The sequence below is a fragment of the Oncorhynchus gorbuscha genome, linkage group LG12 (assembly GCF_021184085.1).
Source record: "Oncorhynchus gorbuscha isolate QuinsamMale2020 ecotype Even-year linkage group LG12, OgorEven_v1.0, whole genome shotgun sequence".
NCBI classification, from domain to species: Eukaryota; Metazoa; Chordata; class Actinopteri; order Salmoniformes; family Salmonidae; genus Oncorhynchus; species Oncorhynchus gorbuscha.
The window spans coordinates 59,554,723-59,575,341 of NC_060184.1; the positions used below are offsets into that span (position 1 = coordinate 59,554,723).

At 43.0% G+C, this 20,619-nt stretch overlaps 1 protein-coding gene across 2 annotated transcripts in view; it reads right to left on the bottom strand.

The window, feature by feature from the left end:
- LOC123991177 (glycogen debranching enzyme-like) overlaps positions 1 to 20,619 on the bottom strand; it is a 23,906-nt gene continuing 3,287 nt past the window's right edge. The window contains exons 5-31 of one of the 2 annotated variants that reach the window (XM_046292479.1): positions 18,227 to 18,408; positions 17,962 to 18,073; positions 17,595 to 17,721; positions 16,320 to 16,663; positions 15,590 to 15,777; positions 13,640 to 13,763; positions 12,376 to 12,539; positions 11,407 to 11,508; positions 11,053 to 11,208; positions 10,540 to 10,690; positions 10,261 to 10,385; positions 9,889 to 10,001; positions 9,573 to 9,707; positions 9,223 to 9,353; positions 8,869 to 9,005; positions 8,394 to 8,527; positions 8,026 to 8,201; positions 7,749 to 7,851; positions 7,316 to 7,541; positions 6,894 to 7,005; positions 6,650 to 6,785; positions 6,371 to 6,483; positions 5,946 to 6,157; positions 5,478 to 5,575; positions 4,556 to 4,643; positions 1,585 to 1,718; positions 1 to 697 (exon numbers count right to left, since the gene is read on the bottom strand). In XM_046292479.1, the coding sequence (XP_046148435.1) occupies positions 580 to 697; positions 1,585 to 1,718; positions 4,556 to 4,643; positions 5,478 to 5,575; positions 5,946 to 6,157; positions 6,371 to 6,483; positions 6,650 to 6,785; positions 6,894 to 7,005; positions 7,316 to 7,541; positions 7,749 to 7,851; positions 8,026 to 8,201; positions 8,394 to 8,527; positions 8,869 to 9,005; positions 9,223 to 9,353; positions 9,573 to 9,707; positions 9,889 to 10,001; positions 10,261 to 10,385; positions 10,540 to 10,690; positions 11,053 to 11,208; positions 11,407 to 11,508; positions 12,376 to 12,539; positions 13,640 to 13,763; positions 15,590 to 15,777; positions 16,320 to 16,663; positions 17,595 to 17,721; positions 17,962 to 18,073; positions 18,227 to 18,408 (3,941 nt within the window). In that variant the 3' untranslated portion in view covers positions 1 to 579. Of the gene's footprint in view, positions 698 to 1,584; positions 1,719 to 4,555; positions 4,644 to 5,477; positions 5,576 to 5,945; positions 6,158 to 6,370; positions 6,484 to 6,649; positions 6,786 to 6,893; positions 7,006 to 7,315; positions 7,542 to 7,748; positions 7,852 to 8,025; positions 8,202 to 8,393; positions 8,528 to 8,868; positions 9,006 to 9,222; positions 9,354 to 9,572; positions 9,708 to 9,888; positions 10,002 to 10,260; positions 10,386 to 10,539; positions 10,691 to 11,052; positions 11,209 to 11,406; positions 11,509 to 12,375; positions 12,540 to 13,007; positions 13,132 to 13,639; positions 13,764 to 15,589; positions 15,778 to 16,319; positions 16,664 to 17,594; positions 17,722 to 17,961; positions 18,074 to 18,226; positions 18,409 to 20,619 lie in introns of both variants that reach the window. The other variant, XM_046292478.1, reaches the window with a different exon arrangement.

The following is a 20,619-nucleotide window of genomic DNA, read 5'->3' on the forward strand; positions in this document are numbered from 1 at the left end:
GAGGATTACTTCATGATTTATTTCTACTGGTATTATCCACACAAGTTTGGATTGGAACAAAAATGTGATTTTTTAAAATATTTTTTTTATTACGGTGGTGTAGCATGTGAAGCATATTCTTGTGGTGGATCTGATTCATATTTCTGATTCACAGTTTAACGTCTCATCAGTCACAAGGACAAAACAAAACAAAATAATATAGATATAGAGATATATATATATATATAGTATGAGACAGCATTTAGAATGGGAAGGGACAATTCATCCCTGCAGCGATGAGAATGCAGAATTAAGAAAAAAGTATTTCTGAATGTACTGAATAGTCTAACCGATTTTAAAGCAATTAAATATGTATTGACTACAATGAACATGCAAGCCACATTTATGAAAGCATACATTGACATTGATATCAACATGTAACAAAGAGGTTTAGGGGTTTATGTTGAAGGCAGTTTTGTAGAGATAGCCACAGGTTCTAGAACCATGTGGCTATGTGATAATGGTTAAAAGGGCTTCACGAAAATATTGCATAAAGGAAATATTTTTGAAAACTGCAAAAGAAAATAAGACATTCTCCATCTACAGATCATGCAGCACCTCCAGTATGGTGGCGATAGACCAGGCCTGAGTCTCACAGCTGAAGGGACAGTACTGGCCATTCTCATTAGTCAGCTCAGGTAGACCCTTCCAAGATGATCTGGTGGGTGATAAATTACAATATTGATTATGTGACAATTATAATCAATCATATCAATTGAGTGAAACAATAAAAAAAAAGTTATGTACACCTTCTTAAGGATAGGGGGCAGCCTTTTCACTTTTGGATAAATAGCGTGCACAATTTCAACTTCCTGCTACTCATGCCAGGAATATATTATATGCATATGATAGGTGTGGATAGAAAACACTCTGAAGTTTCTAAAACTGTTTAAATCATGTCTGTGACTATAACATAACTTATGTAGCAGGCAAAACCCAGAGGAAAAACTGTTCAAAATTTTGTATATATATTTTTTGCCTCTGACCATTCCCTCAGTTGTCTTTGCCAAGGGATATTTGATAGTGACCATTTTACAGTTCCTACGACTTCCACATGTCACCAGTCTTTGGAATTGGGTTGAAGTTAATCGTTGGTGCAACGAAGAAGAAGCACATCCTGGAAAACGTTACACTGTTGAGAGTTACGCAAGATGAAAAAAGGTGCATGGTTTGTTTACTTGCTCTATTGAATACAGATTGCCAGATTGATAGTTCTTTTGTTTACTACTGGTTGATGGGTGCATGCTATCAGATAATAGCTTCTCATGCTTTCGCCGAAAAGCATTTTAAAAATCTGACATGTTGGCTGGATTCACAACGAGTGTAGCTTTAATTGAGTATCTTGCATGTGATTTAATGAAAGTTTGAATGTTATAGAATTTTATTTGAATCTGGCACTCTGCATTTCCCCAGGCAATTGGCCACTTGAGACGCTAGCCTCTCACTATCCTCAAGAGGGTACCTTTCACCTGAATTGTTGTTAAAACAATTGAGAACATTATAGCATTTGAAGTCACCTAACAAGTCTTTGTGCTTGTGTCTTACCTCTCAAAGTGGATGTTATGCCTAGAGAGGACATTCTTCACCAGGTACACAGTCTTGTCGTATATCTCTGGCCCCATCTTCTTGGCAAAGTACAGTTTGGCTCGTAGGAAATAGCCGACTGGCCAGAGCCACTCCTAGGAGAGGGAAACACACATTTACGGTTACCATAGTGCAGGGGCTCCCAAACTTTATTGGCCCGTGGCCCCATCCAGGATGTATCACAACCGGCCGGGATTGGGAGTCCCATAGGGTGGTGCATAATTTGCCCAGAATTGTCTGGGTTTGGCCGGTGTAGGCCATCATTGTAAATAAGAATTTGTTATTAACGGACTTGCCTAGTTAAATAAAAAAGGTGAAATGTAAAAACATTTTTTTTATATAAAAAATATTAGTGATAAAAAAAAATATATATATATATATTTTTTTTAAAGCGCGACCACACCATGCAAAAACAGTGATGCAATCAGCAGCCAATTTAACTTTTTTATTTGGGGCCTTGACAGTATTACAAATCAATCAGATTACGTTGAAAGAATCTTCATCTGAAGGAAGTACGGCTTGAAGTGGCTAAAATGCTTCAGAAACCTATTGGGAAATTCAAAAGATCATCAGGCAATAGTTGTTTAGGAGCCCCCACAAAGTGATGTTTCACTGCAGTCATGTGGGTGGTACTGGGATCCCCTAAATCTGCTGTTGGAGCCCATTCAAATTAGCCCCAACATTGCCTTGCTAAATCTAGTTAATTCTCTTAAAATGAAATACCATGACTGTTTTCTCATTAGTTTGACATTTTATTTTAAATGTCTGATACAACATACTCTGGTGATATCGTTATCAACCTACTGCATACCCCTTAAAAATATACATTTTTTGTGTACATGGTGTGCTATTAGCATGCTAACACTCATTAAAACAGACTGGTAGATATATATAATAATATATATAATTCACAACATTTAGACAGGAGCTATAATCCAGTTACAATACAAAACCTTTTTATTTTTTACTTTGTGTCATTATCGCTTGAATTCAGGCTTGGCTGAACTGGTTTCAATAGGGAAACATTTCTTCTGTACCCCGCTTCCATAATTTTAGTTGAAAACATCACTTTCCAGTATCGACCTGATGACTTTTCTGTGCAGAAAAGAACATCCAGGTATTGACATTAAGGGTTGACCCATTGCCCGAAGCAAGTGAACTGAGCAGTCACATAAATTAAGCCTGCTCTGAGGTTGCACCATTCGGCAGGTGATTGAGTTTTTGTATTAATAAATCATTCTAGTAGCCTAAAACTGATCTTTGTGGTTCCACCACATCGACAGATAGTTTACGGAATTCATGGCAGTCAGCAGCATGCAACCAAAATACAAATAATTCCAGTACTGATCTTTTTGGTTCCCCCTTATATTAGGTCATACTAATACAATAACTCATCCAGAACGCCGCAGCCCGTCTAGTGTTCACCCTTCCCAAGTTCTCTCACGTCACCCCACTCCTCCGCTCTCTCCACTGGCTTCCAGTTGAAGCTCGCATCCGCTACAAGACCATGGTGCTTGCCTACGGAGCTGTGAGGGGAACGGCACCTCAGTACCTCCAGGCTCTGATCAGGCCCTACACCCAAATAAGGGCACTGCGTTCATCCACCTCTGGCCTGCCCGCCTCCCTACCACTGAGGAAGTATAGTTCCCGCTCAGCCCAGTCAAAACTGTTCGCTGCTCTGGCTCCCCAATGGTGGAACAAACTCCCTCACGACGCCAGGACAGCGGAGTCAATCACCACCTTCCGGAGACACCTGAAACCCCACCTCTTTAAGGAATACCTAGGATAGGATAAAGTAATCCTTCTCACCCCCCTTAAAATATGTAGATGCACTATTGTAAAGTGGCTGTTCCACTGGATGTCATAAGGTGAATGCACCAATTTGTAAGTCGCTCTGGATAAGAGCGTCTGCTAAATGACTTAAATGTAAATGTAATTGCTCAGAGAAAGATTCTTTAACAAGTAGTAAAACAAAATCTTTAAAAAATCTAGTTTAATACTCCAGCACCCTCATGATGCTGTTGACTTTAACAAGGGCCACAGGACAAGTGGAAGCAAAATAGCCCCATAACATCAATGATGCACCACCATATTTTACTGTAGGTTTGAGGTGCTTTTCTGTATATGCTTCCTTTTTGAGACGCCAAACACACAAGTCGTGTGAGTGTATCCAAAGAGCTTTTTTTCTTCATGTAATCTGACCATAGCGCCACCTGGAGTTTGATAAACGGCATTGGCACTTGGATTGGAACCGGTGCTATGGTCAGATGACATGAAAATAGAGCTCGTCGGCCACACAGTGGTGGGTTTGGTGTTGAACAACAGAAGCATATGCAGAATATATACTGTAAAATATGGTGGATATTTGATGCTATGGGGCTATTTTTGCTTCCACTGGTCATGGCGCACATGTCTAATTTTCATTTTCAGGCAAGTGATCATCATTTTTTTGGAAACCCCAAAATACTCTTGTCTTGCATGATGGGCAAGTGCCTTTCAGACCTTAATGTCAATCCCTGTCATCATTGCTTTCAATGTTCTTTTTTGCCCAGTTTGATTTGGTGCCTGGTCCTGTCCACTCTTCTAACGAGTCCTGCGTGGCTTCTGAGGATCGTGGAGGAATACAGAACGTCCATATTCATGAGAGTCTAAGCTTTCAGGATTGTGGTCATGACAGCACCAACCGTTCAAAAGTTAGAGCTAAATTTTTTGGAAGAAAACAGAAACCATTCTGTTTGCCACAACAGCATTTAGCAGATGTTAGAGGTTACTCACGTAACTGCGGTTCTATGAACCAAGTTTCTCTGGCGACCTAATTTTCAAATCAGGTGACCCCACATGGGAACACGAACCCTAGTTTGGTACCATACAATCACCATTAAGTTCCTGTCTACTGACTAATGTTTATGTGGGCTGCAATAAATGTACTTACAGGTCCTTGATGGTAGTTGAAGCCCTTAGCAACATTGAAATTCTCACTATCCAGAGCATTATCGTAGACACCACAGTACTTCATGTCACTTTATGAGGCGAAAGAAAGAGAGAAAATGTTAACTGTGGGACAAGGAGGACAGGAATGAGATAAAGAATGACTGTGATGCCAGAACTGGGTCTAGTCCAGCTTTTCCCAAACTCAGTCCTCGGGACCACAAGACGTGCACGTTATAGTTTTTGCCCTAACACTACACAGAGTTTGGGAAAAACCTGGTCTCGTCTAATGTGTGTAAACTCTACATGACGGACAGGGGGCGCTGTTTTGAAGCCCTGCACACCCATTTTTCTAATCTTCCAACATTGTAAAAAAATATTTGAGAAGCTATAAAAATGCATTTACAAATGTCTACATTCATTTTTGCTAAATATATTACAGACACCTTAATAAATATTTTTAAATTATATTATGTGAACTGAACATAAAAATTATAAATATACCATTTACCTTAAAAGGTGTATTTTGAGAGTACTACAGTTACTGCATGTCCCCACTACAATAAATATATTCCTAAATACCTGTCAATTTGTCCATTAAATAATTAATTGGGATACTATAGAATACCATTCTTTCCTACGGAGGACTGCTTCTTGTGAGGAGTAACAATGCGGTGGCCGGTGGCTTCAAAGACTCTCATTGGCCAATACATAGCATCAGAAATCCAGGGTTTGTATACACCATTGGTCTAGTCTAGTAGGTCTCCAGACTACTTTGTAGCGAATTCCTGATACGCCACCAATTTCGTAACTGTTGATCCTCTTGATCTGTCCTCTACCCTCTCTGCAGTTCCGAGCTGTCTAAATAAAGCAACAGAGTGAATGTGTTACTGTAAATGGGGCTATGGATGAAGCATCCCACTCACTCTGGATCTAAGGTCTTCATTCCCAGGGGGCCGAGCAGCTTCTTCTCTGCCATCTCTAGTGCCTCCCAGGCCCTTTCCACTGTGAACAGCTCTGGAGCCTGGAGAACACAGAGAGAGAAGGTACACACAGAGGTGAGATACTTGACCTAAGACGACAACTTGTAAAAGTGATACATCTTTGCAAATTGGGTTTGCAAGACTCAAATAATGTTCAGCACAAATACATTGGTAACCTCAGTACACCCACATTGAGAGGGTTAGGGTTAACCAGAGCACTGACTAGCCTAGTCTTTACAACACCGATGAGGTAAGTAGGTAAGCCTCATCAGTGCCAGATCAGCCCATATAGTAGGGGCCTATCTTCCCGTTTCTTTAGCATGAGGCAGTTTGATGTTGTCCATTCCTTGGACAGGACGATAGGACATTAGTTACAAGGCTAATGAGGCAGTTAAAATGAGCCGTGCTTACCACCACCATGGTGATAGCAAAGTTGGGCCTGAGCTGGTAGTCACACCAGGGACTGGAGGCCCCATAGCTGTCCTTGTAGATGCCTCTCTTGTGCACCAGGTCTGGGTGTTTCTCATTGGGGTCCTGAAGGTTGTGAGACACGTAAAACATCTTCTCAAAGTTCTCCTGGATCTTTCTGTTCCATTCTTCATAGGGCACAGAGATGTTACGACCTAGAAGAGAACAGATATGTCTAGCTTCACTATGGAGAAAAACCCCCCAGCAATTTTACAATTTTAGTGAGGTTATTGTTTAAAATACAAATTTCAACATCTGAAATTACTATGTAGTAGTATCCCAATTATCATAATGGTCTAATTTTTAACATTTGAGGAAGTGAGAAAGCTGGGAAAAATATGAAGATTTGGGTTTATTCCAGAACGTACCATCACTAAGGATGGTGAGGGTTGCGTAAGGGAAGAAGCCGTGCGTATGAAGATCCACTAACCAGCGCACTGTGGACTTACAGAGACCCACTATCTCCACTGCAGAGCCATCCCTGGAAGACACGCAGGCACAAACATGCACACCTTTGTGAAAACACTTAACTCAAGGGGAAAGGAACAAGCACTGCACATACTACAATAGATTACTATGGATATGTAGGCTTGTCCTAGACTGAGTGAAGACAAGCAACTCTTTACCAAAGGAGAGGAAAACAGTACCTAGGTGTAGCTGGGATTCCTTTGTTATGAGCCTTGTCACTCTCTCCCATCTTGTCCATCCATGTCCCGCAGTTGAAGCGATTTCCTCCATAGACAAACCCAGTGTCTTCATTCACCTTGGCCTCAACATTAAACCCTGGTAGGGAAAGACAAAAATCGGTATGATAAAACACGTAAATAGCTGATCAACCACGCCTCTAGATTTGCATGTGTGTGTGTGTGTGTGCGCGCGTGTTTATCTTGCCTTCATCGGTCATGTTGCAATCTATCTGTGGTCCAGCGTTCCTCTCCCTGAACTCCGTCCCCTGCATATGACGCGTCATCGCCTCATGAATGACATCATACAGGGGCTGGATCTGCAGAGTTAACATCACAGATATAATTTAATATGGGCAGACATTAAGGAATCACTAAATGACTAACGGTCCTGTCTAAAAGTGCTTGTTTGAACTTCTAACAATAAGCACATTTTTTTGGACTGCATCGTCAGATCTACAGAGTATGACATATCAATAGGCTGCTATAACCAAGCTGTTTGACCCCAGACATGCCCTAGTCTCATGAGCCAGACTTAAAGTCCTGTGGTGACGAAGCGAGACCACCATGCCCCTTACTCATGCGCTGGTGGGCTGTAGAGTGTGTGTGTGTGTGTTTGTGTGAACCCACCCAGGCTCCAGCGGGCTGTGGCTGGGACACATTGGTGGGATACATCCTTGACACAGGGCACATGAGGATGTTGACTCCGTCAGGCACCATGTTGCAGTAGTCCTGGATGCACTGCAGCCACCACCATACTGCGTCACGGCAGTTATAGCGGGCGCCAGTCCCCTGTCCCAGCAGGTTGGGGATCAGGCCATACCTCAGGGTGCCAGCGAACGCCAGGATTATGTTTCTATGGAAAACAGTGACAGAAATTAAAGGATTCTGATGAACTCTGATGAAGGGCAAACAAAACACTGGTGTGAAATCCATTCAATTGTTTGGCAGCATCCAAGACCACAGGTGTACTAGAGTTTGTTACTTTAACAAAAATATATACTTTAATTGAAATATATATCAGATAGGACACCGATGTTCTACTGGAGAATGTATCACGTACCTGGCCTCCAGGTGTCTTCCTGTCACCAGCATCAGACCTCGCAGTGCCATGAAAGTGTCCCGGCCCCAGCAACGGACCATCCCAGCCGCAAAATGAGGAAGACCTGTGACATCAGACAGACAACCATTAGCCAACCAGTAACACACACAGAGACAGAGAGAAAAGAGAGAGGGAGCTAAAGTGTGTGGATGTATCTGTAAGTATATAGACTGATTGGCTGGTCCCTAGTAGGGATTGCCCAGAATAGAGTTGTATTGAATTGAATTAAATGCCTTACCTGCAGCCAGTGACACACAGCACTGCTCTTTCTCGTTGGTAACCCCATTGAGACGGTAGGGCACGTCAAGCAGCGTGGGTGCCAGGGGGGGAAGGGCGGGGTGCAGGCCCACTCCACCCATCTGTACTGAGCCCAGAGCTAACTGCTTCACCAGGGTGGAACCGGTCTGGATGAAGCTTAGAAAACCAGAGGACAAACACACAGAGATGACAAGCTGAATTTAGAAGTTTGAGGAATGATTTCAAGTTTCACCTTTCATTCAGAACAGAATTATTTTGGTACAGTTTTATTTTTATTTTTAAGTACTACAAATTCAGACGTTTCTATTTCATTTATGAATAGGAATAGCTGGTTTTTATTCAACCTACTTTGACATTTTATTGAACACAATATCCAAGGCGGTGGTGTAAGCCCCAACAATGATGGAGTCGAAGTAGCATGGCACCAGGTAGCGAGGGATGTGCTTCAGATAGATAAACATGGCCTGGAACCACTTGCCTACCTGAAGGGACATCAAGAGACATATTCATTAAAACGGCAAAACTGTGTGTCTCTATGGCCAGTTAGCAGGCTAAATAGACATAATCAATGCAATACAACAATGATGCTGAGTGTATGAGTGGTAAGGCTTGGTAATGATGTGTAAAGTTCCAATTGAAGAATCACCATTGCCCTCAAAAACATTTGAGTGGACCCAAAGGAATAGACATCATCTTGACCAGATCTGGGTGCCAAATAGCAGCCTACTCCCTATGCACTAGTGCACTACTTTTGAGAGGTGCACTACATAGGGAACAGAGTGCCATTTGGGATGCCATGATGGTGAGGTTTGTCATGTTTTACCTCGCCCAGTGCTCCTCCCTTGATGACCAGCCGGTTGCTGACGTAGTCGATCATCCAATCTCCCCGCCTCAAGTTGTCACAGAAGGGGTGTCCCAGGTCGTTTTTGGGACGAATGTCCCCCACCACCGACATCAGACCTGTGAGTGTCAAAAGAGGTTACTCCATCTGACAAACAAACTCATCATACATGTCCATTTCAATGTAATTTGTCCCTAAAAGGAGGAAGGGTAGCTTGGCGGTCCTGACTGGTAAATGGAAGATCATAGTTTTACGGTTCCCGGCACAAAACGGTTAACACTGCAATATGCATGCAGTAGGAGTCATGATTTTCCAGAAAGCCCCCCTGTTTTGTACCTTGCAGGCCTCCGTACTTGAGACTCATCCAGGAAGGGATGTTGTAGCAGCCTCCACCGTCCTCCTGCTCTTCAGCGTCACAACGGAACAGCAACACGTTCATGTCCGCCAGGGTCACCTTGGACATAATACTGGGAGGGAGCAGACAGGTAGGAAGGTTAACAGTGGGCTGGATTAACATTTACCAGTGGAAGACAGCCTATGAAAAAGTCTTACAGCAGTTGCTTAATTAGTTGACATGTCTTATGTTGCAATGAATGGCTCAGATATTAGCAGAGATATGGGCTGAGATTCCTTACAAAAGCAACCATCAATTTACCAAGTGAAAGAATTATCTAGAGTATACGTACGCTGCCAGAGGAGTAGTGAGTATGGCTGGGGCGTTGTTGTCAGGCATACTGCCCGTCTTGTAATGGTCACTGAACTGGACCAGGTGTCTCCTCAGAACCCCCACCAGCTCCTGGGACCTGGGGTCCAGACTCACCCTGGGGACAAAGACCACGGGTTACAGACTCGTAAGGCATGACTTAAGAGTAGGAGTGTTGATTTAGGATCAGTTTTGGTTTTTCCGATCATAAATGCATATGGTATGGACACGGGGGATACTCCTAGACACTTGATATATACAGCACGTGAAATTAACTCAATAGGACAGTGTATTCTTACCTGAACACTATCACACTACCAGGGCTGAGGTGTTCGAATTCAATCTCCTGGACAAATTCACTGCGGTCCTTACACATGACATCATCCTGTTTCACAATCTTGCTGTCATGTAGCTGCAAGACAGTTGGAGTAGAAAGTGTTCACACCATCAGTATCTTTCAAATTAAGTCGAATTCATATACAGGTGGTTGGAATGAAGAGACCCAAGAACAAAACCATTCAACAAGAAAACAAACATTGCCAACTCTGCGACCTGAGCAAATCCTGGCCCACTTCTTTCAATAGAAAGGAATGATAGACTAGAGGGATAAGCTTGCAACTAGTATTCTAAACCGGGTGTAAAGTAATTCCATGGTGCGGTTCTCGTGTTACCTGGATGTGTTCTCTGATCTCTAATGTGTGGTCAGGGAGACCGTTGATGCTCTTCCGGTCTTTCTGGTACGACCCAGCTATCCTCTCCACGGTCCTGGCCTCCAGTACCACCTCCTCTATTTTACCTGCAGGAGAACACAGTCGACACTGACCGGATCTGGGTTTTCATGGAAACTACTAAAAGGAAGTGATATCAAGATGATTAGTGATAGATAGCCTACTGTGGTGATACTCAATATGGCTCCTGGAGTAGGATTGAGGGAAACTGGGGTACTGTACCTGGGATGCACATGGGGGGAACCTCCTGTCTATATTGATAAGTCTTGGGGTTCCTGAAGGCAGTGTGACACACAGCTACCACAGACTGGTGTGTGCTGGGGCAATGTCTGGTTACTGCCACTATGTCCTCATCCACCTGGTCCACATAGACCTGCAAAACACACACACACACACACACTTCTTTGTTGTGTTCTTCAGTAGAAGCACTTAATCTGCAACTCTACAATTCAATATTCCCTCAAAAGTGTTTCCGCTTCTCTCAGGTTAAGTCCCTTGCTGAGCAATTCAGTTTAGTTCCCCATGTCCAGTTTCTGGATGGCCATTTTCAATAAGCCTGGTCCTGGACTAGAAAGCACTTTCCATAGAGATTCTGTATTGAGCATGCTTTATAGTCCAGGTTTAGGCTAAATCTGGATCTGGGAAAATAGTCAAGACATTTGCTGGCTGCCCATCCATACCCATGGCTATGTGCCCAGTGCATGTCTCAGAGTGGATCTTAGAAGTCCATCTAACCTGCGAGAAGCCCTTAGAGGCCAGTTCGTGGTGCAGCTTGTTGAGGGCCAGTTTCCCAGCGATGATACCACTCTGGGAGTTCACCTCCCCTGCAGAGGAGGGCTTGGCCTCAGAGTTCCACTTTGGATAGAAGCGCTCCTCCTTCACAACAGAGATCTGCACAAGAACACACAGGAAGTTGGAATCAAAACGTAGAACTAAACACTGTCCGTTTCATACATTGTCAGCAGTTTCAATATAGACGAGATAAATATAGAAGTGATTTTAGCTTACAGTTTTGTCTTTGAAGTGAACTCACTTTACAACACTCTCACAAAGACACACACTTTTGATAATCATGGCCCTTTTTCATACCTGGTGAGGGACCAGCTCATCATATCCTCTAGTACTGCCTGTAGCACAACTGGCCATGGAGACGATAGCAGAGCTCGGGAGGGAGTCGTACACCGAGCGAATCTACAACACAGAAGAGGAATAGTAAATAAATAACACCAACAAACAGTCACAACATCGATCAACAATAACACTACTACAAACTCAGCAAAAAAAGAAATGTCCCATTTTCAGGACTCTGGCTTTCAAAGATAATTAGTAAAAATCCAAATAAACTTCACAGATCATCTTCAATGAGCCATAAACAATTAATGAACATGCACCTGTGGAGCGGTCATTAAGACACTAACAGCTTACAGACGGTAGGCAATTAAGGTCACAGTTATGAAGACTTAGGACACTAAAGAGGCCTTTCTATTGACTCTGAAAAACACCAAACAAAAAATGCTCAGGGTCCCTGCTCATCTGCAAAGACTTTACTCAACATTCAATTATCTGGCAACATCTCTGGTGGACATTCCTGCAGTCAGCATGCCAATTCCTCAAAACTTGAGACATCTGTGGCATTGTGTTGTGTAATGAAACTGCACATTTTAGAGTGTCCTTTTGTCCCCAGCACAAGGTGCACCTGTGTAATGATCATGTTTATTCAGCTTCTTGATTTGCCACACCTGTCAGGTGGATGGATTATCTTGGCAAAGAAGAAATTCTAACTAACAGAGATATAAACAAATTTGTGCCCAAAATCTGAGAGAAATAAGCTTTTTGTGCTTATGGAAAAAAATGTGGATCTTTTACGTCAGTTCCTGAAACAAACCCTTTACATGTTGTGTTTATATTTTAATTCGGTATAAATAGGGATGTTGACATTCCAGTGACATATTGTATACTACCTAATTAGGACACTCATTGTCATGGGTAACAACATACTGTACACTACCTGAATAGGGGACTTGTCATGAGTAACCCCAGCTACATACTGCAAACTACCTGGACAGGGCACTCGTTGTCATGAGTAACATCCAGGAACATGGCATGGGCGATAGAGGGCACCAGAGGTCTGAGGCTGGACTGGACGAAAGAGCCCACAGGCTCTCCACCAAACCTGTAGACCAGCCTGCCCTCCTCATGACTGTCCCCTGCACTCATAGCCTCTGAGGAAGATAGAGACAGATTATATTGTTATTGTAGAACAGGCAAATGGTTATAGCCAATATGGTCATTGCAGTCATTTATAAGAAAACAAATAACCCAGGCTGATTTAAATATTGAATGAATTCAGTTTAACTTCAAATATTACCACCAACGGTCCTTTTTTAGCCAAGAGGCGATCAATTGCAGATTTATTCAGTTTCCCGTGTATCAATATTTGATAAAAAAGGTATTTCATACCATGAACAAAGCCAATAGCCAACTTCACTAACACATATCCATGCCACATGAAGCAAAACAGAAAACAGTAAACATGTATTTTTCTATTTCTATCAGATGTGTAGACTGGTCTCAGATCTGTTTGTGATCGTCAACTACATTGCTCATTGCCAAGGAGTTGGCGAGACTGCACAAAGACTGGCAGACAGGCTATAGATTAAGTGCCATTTGTGCATTACCCAGGCTCTTACCTCTGATGAGGGAGGTAATGGCCAGTCTAGTGACAAAGACATTGTCCAGCTCCTCACTGCCCGTGAACAGCTCAGCCACCACATACAGGTCAGGCTTCAGCTCGCGAGCTCTCTCCAGCATGTACTACACACAGCACAGCCACCCACACCACAGGCCAAAGCCAGGGCATGCAATGCAAGAAAAGCATGTGGGGGGGGGGGGAAATCAGACAGAGATGAGAAAAGATAGGAGGAACAGAGGAAAGGAGGGGATTTAGAAAGTGAGATTAGATGAGACAAGATGTGAAGGGGGACAGGCTAGGCAAGAAAGAGGGAAAATATGAAAACAACTCACACAGGAGGTGGGGGGGGGGACATGCAAAGTGTCAATTACCATGCAACAAAATGTTAATAGTGGGAAAGGAGGAGAGAGTGGTGTTGGGAAAGGTAGTAAAGATATACATTAATGAAGGAGAATTTGATCAGGATAAGTATGATGAAAATGTCAGATTCAAAGTAAGCCCGTGGCAGAAGAAGGGAATAAGATTATCGAAAGAAAGAAAGAGAAGGAAAGAAAGAACCAACATTTAGCATCATGCTCAGTCAGACTGCATCAGTCCAGTTCCCACAGTACGATAAGGCAGAAGCAGTACCTCTGACCAGACTGGTAATCCCCAGGCGGTTTACAAACACATTGTCAATCAGCTCGCTGCCCGTAAAGAGTTCAGCTATCACATAGAGGTTAGGTCTGACCCCCCTGGCTGTTGCCAGCATCGCCTACAGAGCACAAGGTAAAACTACACTTAGAGTGGTGACATGTAGCATTCATAAAGCCTTAATATGCATGATGAAGTGTCATAATTCCCTACATAATAACATTAAAGGCTACGTGGGTTCAATTGTTTTGTTGAATACTACGTACATATTTATTTGACACTAGCTATTTTAACATTCTGAATACCTATGTAAATAAAGTATTGCCGTTTTATATATATATACACACACACACACACACACACACAACTTTTTCACTTTGTCCTTATGGGATATTGTGTGTAGACTGATGAAGAAATTAAAGTTGATCCATATTAGAATAAGGCTGTAACGTAACAAGATGTGGAAAAAGTCAAGGGGTCTGAATACTTTCTGAATGCACAAGGGCAGGAACAGCCAATAGAATCACACATTCTGAGACTAGGGGAACCCAATTTTGAATCTAGAAAACTTTTCCAGAGCAATAAAAATAAGATATTTTTTTAAACCTTTATTTAACTAGGCATGTCAGTTAAGAACAAATTAGAATTTACAATGACGGACGACACTGGGCCAATTGTGGGCCTAGAATCGAACCAGGGACTGTAGTGATGCCTCTTGCACTGAGATGCAGTGCCTTAGACCACTGCGCCACTCGGAAGCCCAAGAATAGTAGCTACTGTATGTTTCCATGAATTTAGAAAGTTAGAAAATATTCTGAACAAAAATATAAAAGGCAATATGCAACAATTTCACAGTTCATCTAAGGAAATCAGTCAATTTAAATACATTTATTAGACCCTAATCTATGGATTTCACATGACTGGGTAGGGGTGCAGCCATGGGCCTGGGAGTGTTTTTCCCCACAAAAGGGCTGGTCTCAGACAATCAAGCAGGTGAAGAAGACAGATGTGGAGGTCCTGGGCTGGCGTGGTTACACGTTGTCTGTGGTTGTGAGGCCGGTTGGATGTACTGCTAAATTCTCTAAAATGACGTTTGAGGCGGCTTACGTTAGAGAAAGGAACATTCTATTCTTCGGCAAAAGCTCATGAAACATGGGACCAACACTTTACATGTTGCATGGATATTTTGGTTTAGTATAGATGCAACAATTTTCTGCTAGGGTGCATTTCCATTTAACTATCTTGCATCAGTAAAAACAGCTGGACATAACGACGTAACTATTTTTTTGTTTTTTGCAAAACCCAAGTGTCGAATAAAAACCACAAAAGTTAAAGTGCTTCCATTACCCATTTAGGCTGATTGTCAGCAATTTATTAATGTAGGCTGAATGTCCTCCTACCTATTTGTTTAATGTCTCAGGTAGCCAGCAAAAGCCAGCACAGATAGAATGCAACATTATTTTTATAGCCTAGTTGAAAAATTTGATCAAGTAAGCAGTAGACATTTAGAATTAAATGTGGAGTGGAGATTTATAGTTATCACGTGCTCAGCGTGCTTATTATGACTTACAATGTGGCACCGTCATAGGATGCCACCTTTCCAACGAGTCAGTTTGTCAAATTTCTCCCCTGCTAGAGCTGCCCCAGTCAACTGTAAGTGCTGTTATTGTTAAGTGGAAAGTCTAGGAGCAACAACGGCTCAGCCGCGAAGTGGTAGGCCACACAAGCTCACAGATGTAAACAATGTAAAAAATAAATTGCCAACATTTACTGACACCGGTCATATACAGAGGGTGTTGCGTGTTCGTAAATTCATCAGTTATTCTGCGCTCTCAGATGAGATAGCCAAAGTGAATTTACGAACACACCCTAAGTGTATCACTGAAAATATTCACCAGGATATGTAGCTATGAATGGTGCATCTACAGTCAGATCAGCATACTGTACCTCGGCCACATGTAGAGGAGTGGAGTGACAGTTGTCCAAGCGCACGCCCGCAAAGTGTTGGGCTGTGATCTCTGTATACTTCTTCATGTGGGCCCACAGGTAGGGACAGTCCGCTGGTTTCTCACCGTAACGCAGCTTCACACTGTCTCCCCAGCAGATCAGCTCCCTCCTCAGGTACACGTTAGAGCCTAGAGACAGGGAGAAAACAGGGAAGTTGCACACCATCACACTAGTTGGGTTGAAATCAATGATATCTAAACCTTATATTAGAAAATAGTCACATTTCTCAAGGAAAAGTACATTATCATCTTCTGGCATAGGATTGATATAACAATCATAATGTACCATAAATCAAATGTTTTTATTTCACCTTTATTTAAGTAGGCAAGTCAGTTAAGAACAAATTCTTATTTACAATGACGGCCTACACCAGCCAAACCCGGACGAAGCTGGGCCAATTGTGCGCCGCCCTATGGGACTCCCAGTCACGACCCATCGTGATTCAGCCTGGATTCGAACCAGGGTGTTTGTAGTGACGTCTCTATGACTGAGATAGAGACGGCCTTAGACCGCTGGTGGCCTTAGACCGCTGCGCCACTCGGGCACGACATGTTTTCATGACAAGTGGTCAGTAAATACCCAAGGTCCTTACAAACTTTTTAAAGAGAAGTATGTGAATACTGAGCATGTTCTGTCTGTAGAAATAGTTAGAACAGAACTATCAGCTGACCTGGCTCTGCAAAGTTCCTCAGGGGGTCGTCTGACATCACCCAGCCGTTGTGGGCCAGGAAGTGACACGCTTTGTCTGTCTGGCTCATCAGCTGCATTTCCTGGTCAAAGGTCAAGTTGTCCTCAAACGGGAAGGTGAAATATCCACACACCACTGGATGGTTCCTGGTAATAGGTCCCAACTTAGGCCCGTGGTCTGCAAGGCGTTCGTACACTACATTTCCCACAATGCAGTTGGTGGCCTGTTCCTCATGGTAGTGCATCTCCTTATAGCTCTCCACATTCAGCTCCTCCAGTCTGTTCCTCAACCAGTTACAACACTCCTGGATGGATGAGGGCTCATTGCTGGAAATCAAAATCAAATTTTATTGGTCACATCCACATATTTAGCAGATGTTGTGCGGGGTATAGCAATATGTAACTATATGAGTGGCACAGAAGCATTCGTAGACCCAACAGTGGTGACAAAGCAAATCCCATCTTAAGATAAAAATAAAAAAAAAATGGGATCATTGCTTCAAAGAATTCCTGTTTATCTCAAATGGGTTTAAAACACCCTTGCAAAGTGTCTTAGCGGATGCAAAGATGGGTTAATAAGCAAAGTAATTGTCTTATAGAAGGTAGAATACGCTACAAGAAAGGTGATCGGCATAGCAGTGACTCTATGAGCAGGTCTGCTGCTGAATTTACTATAGATCCCCATTAGTTCCTGCCAAGGCATCAGCTAGTCTTCCAGTGGTACAGTTATACATTATAGTACATGCATAACAGATTTCACAACATTAAGTGTGTGAACTCGGGCCTTTACTCTACTACTATATATCTACTACACAAAATCCATGTATACATGTGCGTATAGTAGTGTGTGTTCGTATACATGTGTCTATGTTTGTGTTGCTTCACAGTTGCTGTTCCCTGAGATGTATTTATTTTTAAATCAAATTTTACTGCTTGCATGAGTTACTTGATGTGGAATAGAGTTCCATGTAGTCATGGCTCTATGTAGTACTGTGAGCCTCCCATAGTCTGTTCTGGACTTGGGGACTGTGAAGAGACCTCTGGTGGCATGTCTTGTGGGGTATGCATGGTTGTCCGAGCTGTGTGCCAGTAGTTCAGACAGACAGCTTGGTGCATTGAACATGTCAATACCTCTCACAAATACAAGTAGTAGTGAAGTTAATCGCTCCTCCACTTTGGACCAGGAGAGATTGACATGCATATTATTCATGTTAGCCCTCTGTGTTCTCTGTAATGGTGTATCCTAAAGCGAACCCACCCATTGGGTATGAAGGTCTCCAAGGCTGACGTCATGTCCACGGTGTTACCGAAGCGTTGACAATGGGGGTCCGGGAGGATCCTCAGATGCTTCTTATCCTCATTCTCTAATCTCACTGCTTTGCCTCCTGGGTAGAAAACATCAAACACAAAAATACTGAAGAAGATTAGTGCACCAGATGTTTAGTGCGAGCTGATTGCTACTTCAACAGTGGAAGCACAATATCTGGAACACAAATAACTTGTTTCAAATGATTTCCTGGGGTGGCTCAAGAGATATTAAAAACATCATTCACCATTCATCCCATTCAACATAATTCAATGTAATGACACTGAAATACAAGTCCTGAGTGGTTGGTAGCCCTTACCTGCCTGAAGCAGATTCCTGAACTGTTCCACAGCCTTCTCCACGTTCACCTGGTAGAACTCCCACAGCTTGGTCCTGGGGTAGATCTCATCCCAGAGGACACCTCGCAGCATCTACAAGAGGAGGCAATCAATCAATCCAACTTTGTCCTAAGGGGGACACTTGGGTTGAAAGTAGGGTTACTCAAAATATCTCTTCATTAATTGGATTGACAATTTTCCTAGTTCAATACAGTACAAAACAGAAGGGTAACCCAACCAACTCACGTGGAGTTGGTGTTCATTCTCGATGTGAGCAGGAACACCATGGCCACTGTACTTCCCGTCTGCGATGTCACAGGTGAGGTGCCACAGAGCCCTGTCCAGCACCCAGGCTGGCTTCAGGTGGGGCGAGTTCACCAGATTATAGCCACACTCAGGGTGTAGACATAACCACCTACTGTTAGCAGCTAAGGAGAGAGAGGGGGCTGTTACTAACTGTTACTAGGTTGTAGCCATACCCACTGGGCACAGACGTCACTTCATTGAAATGACGCAGAAACAACGTTGATTCAACCAGTGTGTGCCCAGTAGGTGCAGCCACAACCACTTACCTCACAGCGAGGGGGGGAAAGAAGGTAACAGTTGTTAAAAATGACAGAGGAAGAATGGATCTAACCCCAGTAGGGAATTCTCTCCAATGTCTTGGAATAAGACATATTTGGAACACATTCAACATTGCTTGAATGGTCATTTGCAGGTCGTACTTAAGAGATCAATAAAGTTAAAAACACTAAAGGGGTAGGAGTTGTGCAGTGCACCCTAACACCATTGCCCTTTACATAGGACAAACATTACAGAGGCAGCTGTGGCTCTTGCATCATGGTCTCAGTTTCCTCGGTCAGCATTTAGCCTCTTCACATTGAAGGTCAGATTGCAAAGGGGAATACTTCAATGAACCAGCCAATCACTCCATGACACCGGCTGTGTCCCAAATGGCACCCCATCTCCTATATAGTACACTACTTTTGACCAGAAAGTAGTGCACGGAATAGGGAATATGATGCCATTTGGGATGCATCCTGTGTCTTCAAAGGCAACTGAGTGGGGGGGGGGGGTTTAAAATGTTGCCACACTGCCACACCATGTTCACACCTTCATTAGTTATTGGTGCTTATGATAGGGGTGGAAAGATAACCATGGCTCCCCCATGTCTGCAGCACAATGTGTGAAGCTGAGCTTCTGATGATATTTTTGCCTAATAGTGGATTGTAATAAATGTGGTTGTTTGACTGTGCGCTCTCTGTGACATGATTGTTTCAATTTATGACTAAGTGCTTCAACTTTCACCGTTGCTATGGACATCCAACACATGATTGTTCTATTAATTTGTACTGTTATCACAATGGTTGTTACCATTGAATTGATCAAATGTATGTTTGGTGACAAGTCAAACATGTTTATTAAATCAGTATTTTCATTGTGTACTTCTAGTAAGGATATAGGATAACCTGCTGTTCACATACCATCTTCCTCTGTCCATTAACACGTGATGTAAAGGATGCAAATCTCTCCTCGCATACTGGCTAATGCATTGGCAGAAGTCCTGCTGACCATACTTGAGTGGTTGCCAAAGTCCACTACAACCTGGCACCAGTTTCTCTGTCATAGCCTTTAAACTACTAGAAGGGCATGAGTCACCATGACCCTGCAATATATTCATGATACAATTTTGATAAATATACATGCATTTCCTTTTAAGCTGGAATCTTGGGTAACATTGTTTGTTTTGCTGTATAAAAACACCCTGTATTGGGCCTCCTGAGTGGCGCAGACGTCTAAGGCACTGCATCGCAGTGCTAGAAGAGTCACTACAGACCCGGGTTCGATCCCGGGTTGTATCACAACCAGCCGTGATCGGGAGTCCCATAGGGAGGCGCACAATTGTCCCAGCGTTGTCCGGGTTAGGGGAGGGTTTTTCAGGGTGGGGTTTCCTTGGCTCATCGCGCTCGTGGCAGGCCAGGCACCTGCAGGCTGACCTCAGTCGTCAGTTGAAAGCCGTTTCCTCCGAACACATTGGTGCGGCTGCCTTCCGGGTTAAGCAGGCGGGTGTTAAGAACCGGGGTTTGGCGGGTCATGTTTCCAAGGACGCATGACTTGACCTTCGCTTCCTGAACCCGCTGGAGAGTTGCAGCGATGAGACAAGATTGAAATTGAGGAGAAAAAAGGGGGTAAAACATCCCCAAAAAATAACACATGTATTTGGTATATTTGAAAGGGATAAGGGGTAAGGGGTAAGAAACATGGGAAATTTTCAGTCAGGTATTGAGCTCTTGATATTTACCCCATTGCATTTTATGATGGGTTCACACCATGACTATGAAAGATTTACAAGCAAATATTTATGTTTTGTGTTGGATTCTAAACTTGTGAAGTATGCACTTGTCATTTTCAAAGATCTGAACATTCTGGACACTAAAGCCACTTGCTGTCCTGAAGATTACGAAGAGTATTAAGGCTATTTTAAAAAGGGAGCTACTACAAATCACCTCTGCAAAGTTATATATTATATCAAACCCAGGTTATCTGAGAAGAGACTTTGCTAACCCATATTTTACTATCAGTCAGTCCTGCAAGCCTTCCCTGTGGCTTGGGAATAGTACCCAGAAGGTCAGTCATAA